At 35.5% G+C, this 14,701-nt stretch overlaps 1 protein-coding gene across 1 annotated transcript in view; it reads right to left on the bottom strand.

The window, feature by feature from the left end:
• Positions 1–14,701, bottom strand: part of U2af50 (U2 small nuclear riboprotein auxiliary factor 50) — a 69,125-nt gene that overhangs the window by 39,234 nt on the left and 15,190 nt on the right. The window contains exons 2-4 of the mRNA XM_089086441.1: positions 13,555–13,675; positions 7,758–7,879; positions 1,780–2,030 (exon numbers count right to left, since the gene is read on the bottom strand). Of these exons, the coding sequence (XP_088942567.1) occupies positions 1,780–2,030; positions 7,758–7,879; positions 13,555–13,675 (494 nt within the window). The remainder of the gene's footprint in view (positions 1–1,779; positions 2,031–7,757; positions 7,880–13,554; positions 13,676–14,701) is intronic.

The following is a 14,701-nucleotide window of genomic DNA, read 5'->3' as shown; positions in this document are numbered from 1 at the left end:
TTTTCGCATACTGGTATTTTTGTTCATAATTGATTACTTCAGTCAATTCCCCCTCCCCATATGCAAACATATACACACGTCTGAACCATCAAAAGTCTTAGATATGTTCTCAAATTCTTCTCAAAAGGAAGAAAATAATAAATACTAAAAGCTGTAATTTTATAGCCAAATTTTTTGGATTATCCAGTAAGGAGTCATTTGAAACAAGCTGGAGGGGGGGGGGGGGGGGAATTTCAAGATATTTCCCAAATTTCAGTAGAATTTTGCCAAAACCAAGCCCAAGGGTTGTACAGAAAAAAGTAAGCTCTGACGCGTAACATAGAAAGGCACAATATCGTTCATACTAATTAACGAAATACAGCACCTAATTGCTTGCTTCAATCTATTTTCATTGCAAGACCCAAGACGAAAAAAAAACAGTTAAGCTTTTTGGGCATTATCACAATATTATCAGTGTTGTCACTTGAACCGTGAAAATAAATGTGCGAGACTAAATAGTTAAATTTAATAGCGGTTTTCGTTCGTAAAAATTCAAACATTGACAATTTGTTGATCCCCAAGACAACTGCGTCTTCAAAGGAAAGCTAGACCTTCTTCAGCTGTTTGCTTGTCATGTTTTTTAACTGTTTATTCACCCATGTATCTTTTTTTGTATTTAGCACCCATTAGTACACAAGACTGAATAATTGCATATGGATTTTTTTTTTTTTTTTTTTTTTTTAAATTGAATCCCAATATTTCCTGACTGGTTTCTGGTTGTTTAAGTTTCCAATTAACCAATCCAAATATTTCTTTGAATTGCCGACAATCTTTGGCTCCCCCCTAGATTTCGAAAATACCTTTTTATGGTATTTTCGTGTTTTTTTTCATTAAAAAAGCAATAGAATTGCCCTCCTTACCCTAGATTAAAAAAAAAAAAAAATTACCCCTTCCCTAACTTCCACGAGTTGACGCAATTCACTAAACTTTTTTTCGTCTGTTCACAATTTCTCTGATCTACAAGTGAATGGCAAATTATAGCCTAGCATGGTTACTAATTGCCACCCATGACTCTCTGAGTCTGAGCTATAGCAACCAGAAATAATGTCAACTGTAGCAACATAAAAGTATGTTGACAGTTCTTGAAAATGCGTCGGTAATAAGGATTTGAACTGAAGTTGCTTAGTATCGCATGCTTGTATTTTGAGAGCTTCACCTGACAATAACATCTCCAAATCCTGACATTTTCAATTAACAACATTGCAAGACCAGCAGATTTTTTTCCATTTTTAACAAAACAAATTTTATTCATAGATAGTATCCACCATAGAGGCAAAGATATATTTTTTGCTGGAAAACCTATGGGGGGGAGGAGTAACAAACTAACTCCAGATAAATAAAAAAAAACGATTTAGAGCGATTCCTGGTGAATCATTTTATCCGTTATATCCCTAATGAAGTAGCACCTGAGTAGTCTAACAAAATTGGACGGTTTACTAAAGGTAGTAAAGTCAAACTCCTCAACCACGCAACTAATTACTTGGTTCAAAAATCTCTTTCCCTAACTTTTCTTAGGAGGGAGGGAGAGGGAGGCTGCAAACCAGAATAAAGAAGACAATAAGGTTTCCAACAAACTATGAGATAGAACAATTAATGTACATTTAAAAATTAATGGGAAAAGTTAATCGAATTCACTTAAATTTAATTAATTTAAACTAAATTAAATAGTCTAAATTTTAATTTAATTAATTTTCAAATAAGAAATAAATTTTTCTCAAATTAATTAAAATTAATAGTTACCTCTAAGAAAGCGAAATTTTTGTCAAGGTTAATCTGACATGCCAGGATGGGATTACCCGCAGCTTGGGCGAGACCACTAAGATGCATCTGCTGGTTGAAAAATTCCATCATCTCATCTTCAGACACACCAAAAGGGATATTGCCAACGTAGAGACGTCTCGCTTGACGAGTTACTGTTGAACCAACGACTTGAACAGGGGCTGCCTGTGGCTGTAGCTCCATAATCATACTGGGTGGGATTTGACCAGCAGCTGAAACAAAATTAAAGCAGATTATTTAAAAAACTTTAAAATCTTTATTTGGGTTGGTTGAAAAAGTACAGTTTTTTACCATGACTTTCCAATTTTCAACCGGGGGGGGGGGATATTACATTTATCTTAGAAAGGAGCTGTTTGCAGGACCGAGGATCTTATAATGACTAACTTAAAACACGAGTGTTGGTCGAGATTCACAGGTATATATGAATTGCCATGAAATAAAAAATGAAACCCTTTGAATACAAGCATATACTTCAAACAGCATATAAAGGTTTGAGCCACTATGGATTATAAAACGAAATAAAAAAAAATCCAAAGCAGTCACAAAAACCTTTAGTGTCAAATAAATTTTGATTCAAATTGCTACCGCAAAATGGTTCGATCTCAGAACCTTCAATTCGAAAGTGATCTCAGACCAATCGTGCGACAGTAACTGTCCATTAGCAATACATGACTAAATTAAATTTATGTCCGACTCATCACAAAACTAATAAATTTGTTCAAGACCTTCCACAAATAAATCAAGACAAAGATCACAAACAAAATCAAATTAATTCATAATCAGATTAGGATGAAATTCATACAGTTTAACCAAACGATAATAAATAGATTTACATCATCCTCAAATAGATTAAAGAGCATCAATTGCGAGCTGGATAACGAAGAGATCTTCGTTTTCCATTGATATTAGCGAAAGTAAATACAGGCAGCCAGTGAAGCGTATCCGGAAGTTAAAACTGAGTGTCAAATTCTAATTATTAACTTTATGGTTAATAGCTGAGAAAGACAGAAGCTAAGAAAGAAGTAAGTCTTCTCGCCCGTCCCTGTTACTATTGTTCCTGTATATATATATTCAATAAAAACAAGATTTTTCAACTGAAAATAATAATAATACTAATATATTGCAAAAACAGGCTTGCGCCTCTATATACAAAAATTTAAAAAAACAAATGCTTTATCACTGTAATGATTGTCAATCTTGTTCTTAAATGCATTGACTGAATTTGAGTTGACTGTGTCTGTCGGTAGTGTATTCCACTTGGAGACAATGTAGTTGCTGAATTCCTACCTAACAACATCTCCTCTAAAAAATTCTTTAATTATTTTAAATTCGTAACCTCTCAGGTTATTATTCTTGAATGTTATTATCTCTTCTGGAGGGATGTTGTCGTAGTATCTGTTGCATATTTTGTATACGTCAATAAGATCTCCTCTAAAAAATCGGTATGAGAGGCTAGGGAGCGACAGTTTTTTCAAACGGTCTTGGTATGATAAGTCTCTAAGTGATGGTACAAATTTAGTAGCCCTCCTCTGGATTTTTTCTATTGCATTGCTGTCTTTTTTTAAAAATGGTCTGGTTGTTGTATGACCGTATTCGATCATTGGTCTCACTAACGATTTCAAGAGTATAGAAAGCAGTGTTGAGCCAGTAAGAGAGAAATTTCTTTGAATAATTCCCAAGACTTGTGATGACTTAGAGATGATTGATTCGTAGTGCTTGGTGAAAGTCATGTCACTGTCTATTGTCACTCCCAAATCTCGCGCTTCTTCTTGTATAGGTATCTGTTGTCCTTCAAAGCAGTAGTGCTGAGAAATGATTTTTGGGCCTAGCCGAACGTGACTACTTTTTTCTGTATTCACATCCATGCTCCATTTTTTTATCCATTGTGCTATTTTGTTTAAGTGTTCCTGTAGTATTTCTGTATCTTCAAAGCTTGTTATTGCGCGAAAGATTTTTGTGTCATTTACAAAAAGCAGTATCTCTGAATCTATGTTATTTGGGAGATCATTTATACAAATATTGATTAGTAAAGGCCCCAGAACACTATCTTGAACCACTCCACTTGTGACTTTTGTCTCGTTGCTGCTAAGATATCCCTCCATTCTCACTCTCTGAGATCTTCCCTTCAGAAAGTTGAGAACCCACTTTAGAATAGTATCGCCAACACCGATAGACTGTAGTTTTCGAAGAAGTTGACTTTGTGAGACTTTATCAAAGGCTTTTCTGAGATCTAAGTATAAAATATCTACCTGGATCCTACTATCCATATTTTTTCTCCAGGCTTTTGTAGCAACAAGTAGCTGGCCTTCTGCTGATCTTTTCTCGAGAAATCCAAACTGTGCTGGTGAAATGAGGCTTCTTTCGAGTAGGTACTGTAATATATTATCCTGGAGTAAAGATTCTAGCATTTTGCATGTGATACAGGTTAAACTGATAGGTCTGTAATTACTTGGTTCTGATCTGCTTCCTTTTTTGAAGAGGGGTATCACTGCTGCTTGCTTCCATTTATCAGACAGATTCCATGTTTCTAGCTACTTGACAAAAATTTAGTGCAATCGCGCTGCAATTTTCTTTGTCATCTCTCTGAGTATGGTGCTCTAGGATATAGGGCATCTGGACCTTCTGATTTGTGAGGGTTTAGATTTTTTAGTTTTTTTGTAGACCATTTGTATTGTCAGTTCTATTTCTTCAAATTTGCCTGCGACTAGTGGCTGGCATTCCTCTTGACTTTCATCTTTGTCCCTCTCTGTTATGAAAACTGTTGATTTAGTAGGTTGTTTTTAGCTATTGGGTCACTGATTGTTAAATTTGTTGCTGAGTTTCTAAGATCGGGAATAACCGGCTGTTCTTTTCTTTTTGAGTTCACGAAGTTCCAAAACGCCTTGGGGTTGATCTTTGAGTTTTCGGCTACTTTCCTCTCCTTTTCGCTTGCTTCTTGTCTAGTGGCTTTCCTGACTTCGTTGGCGATTCTGCGATAATTTCTAAGATTACTTTCGGTATCAGTCTGCTTGAGCGTCTCCCAGGCTTGCCGCTTGGTTTTTATTAGGTCAAGGATCTCCCGTTTTAGAGGCGGTCGTTTTAAAAATTTGTATATTGGTACATAATTATTTGTGAAGTCTATGATTACGGATGCAAACTTTCTGTACATGTCATCCACTAGATCTGTGTTATTTAGTATTTCAGTCAAGTTGAAAACTTCTAGCTCCGTTCGCATGGTATTGTAATCACCTTTTGAATACACCCACCTCTTTTTTTCTTATAGTTTCGCAACTTATAATCACCTCTAAGTAAATTGTAGCGTGGTCCAATTTTCCAACGGGAGGACCTATAGTAAGTTCTTTTATTAGTTCTGTATTACTGCATAGGACTAGGTCCAGTAGCGTTGGCTTGTCGCTTCTTCGGATTCTTGTTGGTTTTTTAATAAGCTGTTCTAGGTAATTATCGTTCACTATCTTCAGAAATTCCCTCTGTGAGGGTGACCCGCTATGCTCTAGGAGATGTGGAAGGTCCCAATCTATGTTAGGGTAATTGACATCTCCAATGATGAGAGTTGGTTCTGTTAATCTTTGACATATAGCGTGAATATCTTTAAAGAGTACTTGGTAATTCACGGCTGTGCTATTTGGACTTCTATATACTACAGCCAAATTTAGAGTTGCTTGGTTTTTGTTTGATATCTGAAGCCAGATAATTTCCTGTCCATTTGTTGTTGATGATACTTTCTGGACTGATAAATTGTCTAGGACGTAGCAAATAATTCCCCGACCTTCTTCTTGATCTATATTCAATGTGTGGCTTTTGTAGCCGTTAATGGCCAACTCTGGTAAAGTTGGGAGATATCGACAGTGTTTAGGCTTAGCTTCGACCACTGCTACTATGTCTGGGTTCTTTGCTGCAATTTCTACTTTTAATTCTGATAATATGTTTGGGAGTTAATCAGCATTTAAATATAGTATCTTTAGTGTTTTTACTTTAGTAGCTTTTTTGTTAGGCTTGAAGGATGGTGGCATTTCTTTGGCTTTGGTTATTCTACTTCATATTTGCTGTTGCTCTTCGTTGGAGTCTTTACCTCGCCTCCAATGGCTCTGCCGATCTCCATTTGACGATCGCACTGGGTGTGGGCATTCCTCTTCTGTTGTCTCTTCACGGCGAGCATTTGTCTCTGCATGGGCGTGAGATCTGGGTTTATATATACTTTGGTACGAGTTTCTTCATTTGATGATTTTCTTAGATTTGGAGCTGCCCTCAGGATTGTTTGCCTTTTCATCTCAAGCTCTTGTGATGTTTTTAGCTTAACTAACAAAGTGCGTGGACTACCATCTTCTTTTGGTCTTCCAATCCGGGCAGTTTCTAGTAACTCCCCTTCAGTGATATTTGCCCCGAGCTCGTTTTCTTGAGTCAATTTGACAACCTGTGTAGTGTCATTGACAGCAGTAGATTCAGGTAGCCTCATGACTACAAAATTCATCTTTTTCTGTTCTCTTAATTCCTTTTCTACTTCTACTTGAATAATTGCATTTATTGTCGGCTGGATGTCGTGAGGTGAGGGTTTTCACTATGATTCGAAGGTGTTGCCTCATGATGTCTGTGAGGCTGAGCTTCTGTTAGCTGTCGCACTTGAAGCTGTAGAAGTGCTACTTTTCGCTTGGACCAGGAGAGGCATTCGTATTTAAACAGGAGATACTCGTTGTTTTCTCTCTTCATGACCAGCACGAGTTCGGCATTTATACCTCGGCAAGAGGGATGTTCCCACTCGTTGCAGAAAAAGCCGAGGAAAGAGGTGGCAATGTCGACATCTTTGTGACAGTAGCTGCATTCTATGTTGTTATCTGGGAAACTAGTTCTTAAAGGAATCTCTGTGGGCTTCGTAGGCTGGCTTACCGAGGGACCTTGGCTTTTGGTGGATTCTTCTCTCGGAGTCCCTCTAGTATTTTGTGCTTTTGGTGGAGGAGTTACTTTATATTGGTCATTGCTAAAAGATTTGCAACTATAGCATTGCCATTGTCCTCGGAGTTTGTCAGTAGCTTCCTTATTATACGCAAGACCTGCGCAACCAAAGTGGAGCCATTTTAGGCAGTCTCGGCACTGAATTCCTCCTTGAGCTCTTGTTACATTTTTCTTGCAACCTGGGCAGAGTTCTACCATGTTTAAGTTATTTATTTTGGCAAAGATTGCAACATTAAAACTTAAATAATTTCTGAGACCACACTGGCTAATCATGATAAAACATAAAATCGCGAAGAAAGGAAGAAAACGAGGACATCGCGAAGAAAGGAAGAAAACGAGGACAATTAACAGCCAGTGAAAAAATTGAAAAATTATGCAAATATTTCGGTCAAGACCTCCGCTTAGCCGTCCTCAGTGCAGAATAAAACTGATAAAAATATAAAAACCAAACCTTAAAATAAAAACACCAAACTAAAATTGGACGACCCTTTCTTAGTAACGGTGAAAGGGTAACAGTTGCCCTTTCACCATAACTAAGAAAGGGTCGTCCAATTTTAGTTTGGTGTTTTTATTTTACGGTTTATCACATCCTTAAATTCCATAGGAGGCGCTAATTATGAAACATAATAAATAAACACGAGTCTAAAATTTAGTGAATGCGTTTTTTTTATTCATTTGGTTTACATCAGACTTTGTAAGTTTTTGCGAGTTTCATTTACTTCTGTTCATTGTATTTAGTTCAACGATTTCTCCTTTTTAACTCCATAAGCAATATTTCATGCGTGTTTGGCCACAAACATACATACACACAAAATTTAATAGCATTTGTGATTTCAACACACGTACAAACACATTTCGCTGGCAGACAATGTTATTGAATTCTCTAATCCAGCAGCTATTTTCAACAGCATACATATGCGCATAAAAATTTCGTTAAACAAACGAAGCTCCAAAAAGCAAGTAAAAACAAAAATCAATGAAAAATTTCTAACCTTGCATTTGTTTATACTGCATAGGTGTAATGTGTTCGAAACCAGGAGGGGGTACATCCCAGTACAAAGAAGCCTTTCGTCGTCGCAGATCTCTCTTCCTAGAGCCCCCAGGACTTCGACTCCTATAAGAATAAAACACATTAATATATAAATCATTTCAAGGCAATTTGCGAACAGAACTGGAACTTTTTTTTCGAGAACGATAGAAAGATTGAGCAACATTCAAAATTTTCTACCTAGTAATCATAGGCTAAGAATTTCAAAATCCGGAGCAGAGAACTGAGCCTTTGGGGCACGAATAGAGGTATGTCATGATTTGACATTCTGGTATGTCATGATTTCCAATTACAGCTTAGAAGGTTAAAAGTCCATAAAAAGAATTGATATTTACCTTGCAAAGGAAAAAAAAAGAAAATCATTTATCCAAAAATCGATCTGGCAGACCACTGATCCCCACTGGAAGATTTCAATTGGTTCGTAAAACACAAATTTCAGCACTTTTTCACCCCCTGCAGACCTGTGTACACATACCTTGCTGTTACAAGTTATAAGTTTGGTATAATAAAATATAAACTTCAAGTGAAGGAGACATCCTGCAGAAAATTAGGCAATTGAAGCTATAATTTGATAAATCAAGACGACAATAGAATTCACAGCCTATGCAGCATATATCTATAAAACTAGCCCGAATAATCCAATTCATTATATTTTCCAGAATGTTAGTTAACAGAATTTAATAAAAACACAGAAACACATTATGTTGTTTAGGAGCAGAAAACTAAGTATGCTGCAGAAAATAAAATACTAACAAGACTATCAATAATCAGCCACTGGGCAGGATATTGATAAGTTTTAACCTACCGTAAAAATTCGCTAAAAACGCAAACCAAAAAAGGAAATGATTTCACTTTCATAACTGAAAGTCACTAAGGCCAGTCAATATTTGATACATTTTGCGTCAATTTTGTATCTAATTTATGAGGCAACTCATTGGTTGCATCAGCCACATCATCAATAGTTTGTAATATTGTGGAATTGCAACTTAGTATTATTTAAATCAAGAACTAATAAGCCATGGCATAAACTCTGGAAATGCTGTTATTTCTTCCTATAGAATGGAGAATTTCAATCTATGCTACAAATTTCTAAGATTAGTCTATAATTTCAACACTATTTTTGCTTCAGATTTATAAACAAAATGATAAGCTACTAGCCACACCATATTGAGCAAATTCAAATCAAATAAAAATATTCTAAAATACCTTATTTTCTTGCCATAGAGAACATTCTAGATCACTATATGTCTCAACTCTACAAAAATCATGTATTATTTTTGCGGTTTCAGTGAAGTGCTAGTTTTTCAGAATTGTGCAATAATACGGAAATACGATTGGTTTGGTTAATTGTACTAGTTTTATTGATAGTACCAGGGGACCAAGCTTCGCTTGCGAAATTACACCTTAGACATAATAACACTGCCCATCATAAAAATGCACGTCGCCCACACCCTGATTCAAACAAGAAAACACTATTTTTAGTGATTTTTCCACATTTAGTTATTTTTAAACTATGATGCAAAGGGGAAGGAACTTTCAAACTAAAGGTCAGTTCTCCCCCTCCAATCGGCATTGCTAGCAAGTGCAGAGGCTGCAGGAGCTAATTCTGGGTTGCTTATAACAACCACCGAAGGCTTTTACAAACAACAAAATAGAACCAAATCCAAAATAAAATTTCAATGTCTGTAGAAAGCGCTCTATATAAATAGAAAGTCCCAAGATATATTATGAAACAGATTTTGAACTGATTGGGATGGAGGAGGAGCGTGCGTAGCTGTGTTGGCATAAGGCAGCTTGTTGCTGCAGTGAGTTGTCAGTAGCAGGAGTTATCTTGTACACTTAAATCAGAATATTGGTAATAATCGTGTACTCTCTTCTTTCCCTGGTTTGTCAATAATAAAAAAAGATTGATTTATTATCTGTAATATAAAACTTTATTTCTGCTCTCCTTAAGTTTTAATACACGAGGACTGAGCTTCACACGATGAAGCGATTTTTAGGCAACAAAAACGGTGTTCGACGTCTTCTAAGCGACCTTTTACGCTTGAAATTTTATTTCATTTTATTTCTGCTCGTTTTTAGTCTAATACAGCTCTTTACTTTTCATTCCAAACTTCGTTTTCATTGGGTAAAAAAGATTATTTTTAAATAATTTTGGGTTTTCTCCATAATAATCAAAACTTTTCCTTACTATTTATGTGCTTGGCGAAATTTTGCAACAAATTTTAATAAAATAGTAGGACCATAATCATTTGGATAGATGGCTAGGGGGAGTAATATTCGACAGTTATAACTCAAAACTGTCTTTAACCCTAACAGTTTAACTTAATACACTTAGCCCTACCTAAATATTGCATCACGTTATCACAAATGAATTTTCTGAATTGATGAATAAATGAAACATGATGTTGAATGACGTCATCTTATTTACATACCACACGGCATAAACGACGTCACCTCTTACATATAAATGACTGTTTCTAGTAATTTTCTTTTTGGTTAATCAGTATCAAGTTAATGCAAAGCAAACACTCTATCATGTCAACTAAAGTTCTTAGCAAAGCTGAAAATTTTGAGAAGGGAAACAATGTATGGTGTCCTGCAGGAGAGAAGAGAGCAGTAGTGAAGAAAATGAATATCTTTAAGTCTACTAGCATAACTAAACTAGGACCTGGCGCTACGAAAGTAGACTTAAAAAATGACAATTCTGGTCAGACGGACAAAACGGTCATCATTTGTTCAAAAATCAAAAAGATGGCAGGTAACAAACAGACTGATCCGTTCAAAAAACTAGATAAAGAGATTGCCACAATTGACAAAATGCTATCCATGTTATATAGATCCCCAGAAGTGAAGAAAAGATTCAGAATGCAGAAGGAAATAATGGATTCTATGCGACAGACAAACTCAATTACGGAAAAATTGAAAAGATACCAAAGCCGAAGTGGGAAACATGATTTAGATGGAATCTTATCCAGTTTTTATTTTCAAGTGGTCAAACTGAGTTCAACCATAGACAACTGGGAAAAAGAAGTGGAGAAGATACAACATATAAATCCTCCTTCTAGTAGTAAAAGAGGTGTCAGAGCCAATACTCCAGATGCAGAAAACCAGGTAAAAATAGACGCTGTCACAAAAAAAGACAGTTTAATGGAAAAATCAATCGCTGACAACCCAGACGAAATCGCAGTTACCAATGTGTATGTGCTACCATGCAGAAGAGGAGAAAACTACAGAAAAGAAGAGCCATATACTGGTCCCAGAGTTATTGTAATAAGGCAGCCAAGAGGGCCAGATGGGACCAAAGGTTTTAAAAAGAAGTATTTTCAGAGCTTTCACCAAACACATGATGGCGTCGACGACATATCCCCAGAATGAAATTCTTTGGAACTAAATTTTCTGTTTTTTTTTTATTTCTGTTTAAGTGTGTTAAAAAATGTATAATGTGTAAAATAAATGTAATAAATGTATAAAAACCCAAATGTTGCAACTTATATAAACAATAGGGTAGAAACAGCAAGACTCACAGAGTTAGAAGTCAGATGTCAGGTACTTCAAAGAAGCAAATTTTTGGGTAAAACTCTAATCAGTTCTTCGGTGCCTAGGTTGGGCCTCTTATCAGGGGTCCCAATTCACCAAAATTCAGGGAAGGGCAGACAAATATTCAAAATCAAGGGGGTGGGTAACTTGCAGCCGTGTGGCTCTTTCCTATAGGCAATGCTATTTTTTTTTCAGAGGCACTACATATGGAAGGGATGGTAATATAAACTTTGAAGGGGGTGCGTTCAATGGGAGATCGCAAGTTCTAGCGCGCTTTTAAGAGTAAAAGTGATCAGAGGGCTACTACCCTCCCCCACGCCCTCTTTACCCAATAGTATCCGACCAAAATTTGAGATAGCCAAACGAAATCTAGAAAAGCTGCTACGCGAGATGAATGAAGCCTCCACGTGCAACATAAACATGCACTAGAATAGTCAGAAAAATCTGCTTCGCAGGCTGACATCAATCGTGTAAAATTTATTAATTCAGATCTACCCATAAAATGGCACGTTTATGTTTAGAGTAAGGGCACATCCACGATTTTTGAATAAAAAAAATAAAAAATAAAAGATCTGCATACATGACAACTGCATAAATTCAAAAGGGGTTTATGAAAAGTCATTACTAAAATGGGAAAGGACAAAATTAAGATTATGAAAAATTGATTTTGGGGCGTACGTCTGTTTCCTTCAAAGTTCTGTGCTCTTAACTGAACTAATCTACCAGTGAAGATAGCAAAAGCCTAGAATCCTGGACTCTACCTCATTTTCATCACAAGTCCCAAGACTACAGCTAATAGGGTAATATTACTCTTCTTCAAACGAGATTCGAATACTTTACCCATGGTCAAAGAATCTGTTTCCATAAAATCTAGTTTTTTTTTTACTAATTTCCCATTGAAATTTAATAAACTACAAGTGTTTGTATGGAACGAAAATTTTTTTTGTTTACAGTCATTAGTGAGCAGAACAACACTAGCTGCAAGCACATACCACATACTTGCAACTACTACTTGGAATTAGATAAGTAATTGAGTCAATTTCAGTGTTCAAATATTCAGGTAGAAACTAGAATACAAAGCCACATAAACACAAGAAGAATAGAAATGGGTGGTTTTGTGAATGAAAATACAGCAATAATTCATTTCCAAAACCTGAAGAGACTTATCAACAGCTTTGTTAGTAGTAGTAGTACTAGAAATTTATTATATATAAACAAAAAACAGAGACAAAATCAATCGGTAGCACACCAAAAACGTCGCTTATGAGGGTGTGCTACTAAAAAAAAAAAAAAAAAAAAACAAAAAAAAACAAGTATAATCTATAAAAAGCAGAAGGGTGAAATCGTATACCGGAAAAAAAAACTTACATAAATAATTAATACACAATAAAACAACGTAATATGATAATCCCGAAGAAAAAAAAACAGATAATTATTTCCGATTTCCTTAGGAAGCTTGCCAAGGCTCAAACATGGTTGACATAGGACAACAGCTTGAAAATCAACAACAATATAGCTTTTATTAATAATATCAAGTATCTACATACTTTCAACATCAAATTGAAACTAATAAAAGAATTTCCTAACTTTAAGAAATATTAATAGTCTGGGCTTCTTTTAAACAATTAAATTTCATCTTTTCAACTTTTTTGGAAATAAGAAGAAAAGCGAAAGAGAATAACTAATACTTTGAAGAAGAGAAAAGAAGTGCTCTGTCAAGAAAGGGCTGCAAAAGAAAACTAGAGGACACCAAACAAAAAGCATCACACACCAAAAGTTGCCATGGAACTTGCAGCAATACAGAACTTACTAAAAAAATACCGGAAATATACTAAGGGTGATGGGGTGGGGAAAGCAAATTTCCCTGAAGTTATGACCAATCTAGATTGTTGGTTAAGACAGGATTTTTTTTTGTTCTCTTAATTAATTTTTTCACAGTGAAATACTTATAAACTGAAGGAATCTACCAATGTTAATAAACTAATATATTTATGGTTACAGAACAATAGCAACTGAAACTGGGCCCTCCTTTATAAACCAAATATACCTGCCAAATAAAATTTTGGATCTATAGGATACAACATTCCTGATTGAGTTGTATAAAGCCCTTAACAGGTTTAGAACAAATAAGCTCTAATTATAACCTCAGTGAAAGCCAAGAAACATATGACAACAAGAGAGTATGGCACAGGAGAACTTACCTAGACCCTGGTCCACGTCTTCTATCCTTAGATCTAGATCTTCTTCTTTCCCTCGATCGTGACCTTCTTCGACGATCCCTAGATTTGCTACGAGAACGGGTTCTTCGTTTCTTGTCATAGTCTGCAAAAATTTATTTGTTCACAGAACTTGAAAATCTTATACTTTGACACAGAAACGAACGAAAGATCAAACACATTCTTGGTACTGTCTAGGAGTATAGAAAAGTATAAACAGGGAAAAATCAAAAATGAGATATTTAGCAATTCTGCAGATTTCACTATAAATTTAGGATGTAGCAGGAGCTACTACCCTGCATGATATACATCAGCGAGAATTCATTTTCATTATGATCAAGGTATAAAAGGTCCATACATGGCAATGATTGACCAGAATAGTGAAATCTACTTCAATTTCCTTTGCAATCAGTACTCAAAGTGACTTTTGGATAGACAAAAGTCAATCATGCATTAAGTACTGTGTTGTGTTTATTTGGTCAGTTGCAAAAACGGAGAAGTTAAGCTTAATTTCAAATTAAACTCAATGCCTTCTCTTGTGCTCATTCACAATTCAGTAGTTACTCCTGGGGAAGATTCCATTCTGAGCTCTTAAAGGGCTCAAAACAGCCCACAGTAACCAAAAGTATAAGACATGCTTCTAAAAATATGGCTAGTGAGAAAAAATTGCAATTTACACCAGGTTCAAGAATGATAATTAATAATAACTTAGTCTTAATAGTAAACCTCTCAAAAATGAAATCAGTTTTGCTTTGAGTCATTTTTGAGGGGTTTCAGGCTCTTTTTGAAAATTCCTAAAAATTTGTTCTCACAATAACATTTTACTATTAAGACTAAGGAAAATAATTACCATTCGTATATCACCTGCAAATGGTAATTTAGATATGTTTTTAAACTTTTGGATACTATGGACTCTTTTACTTTTTGGGCCCCATTAAGAACCTGAAATGAAATTTCCCTTGGAAAAAATTATTGAAATATGAAAGAGCATAAGAACAAGCATCCTAACTAGATAATGTTAAAAACTGCAAATTGACCTAAAAATCATTCCAAAGAATGTTTATATTCACAATTCTATTGTTCTCACTTTGACAAAAATAGATTTCACCAAGTTGAGAATGCAGGAGCCCAT

Source organism: Artemia sp. Qi Xiang Cuo, chromosome 3 (genome assembly GCF_049724085.1).
Source record: "Artemia sp. Qi Xiang Cuo chromosome 3, ASM4972408v1, whole genome shotgun sequence".
Taxonomy (NCBI): Eukaryota; Metazoa; Arthropoda; class Branchiopoda; order Anostraca; family Artemiidae; genus Artemia; species Artemia sp. Qi Xiang Cuo.
This window is presented reverse-complemented; position numbering and strand designations above follow the sequence as displayed.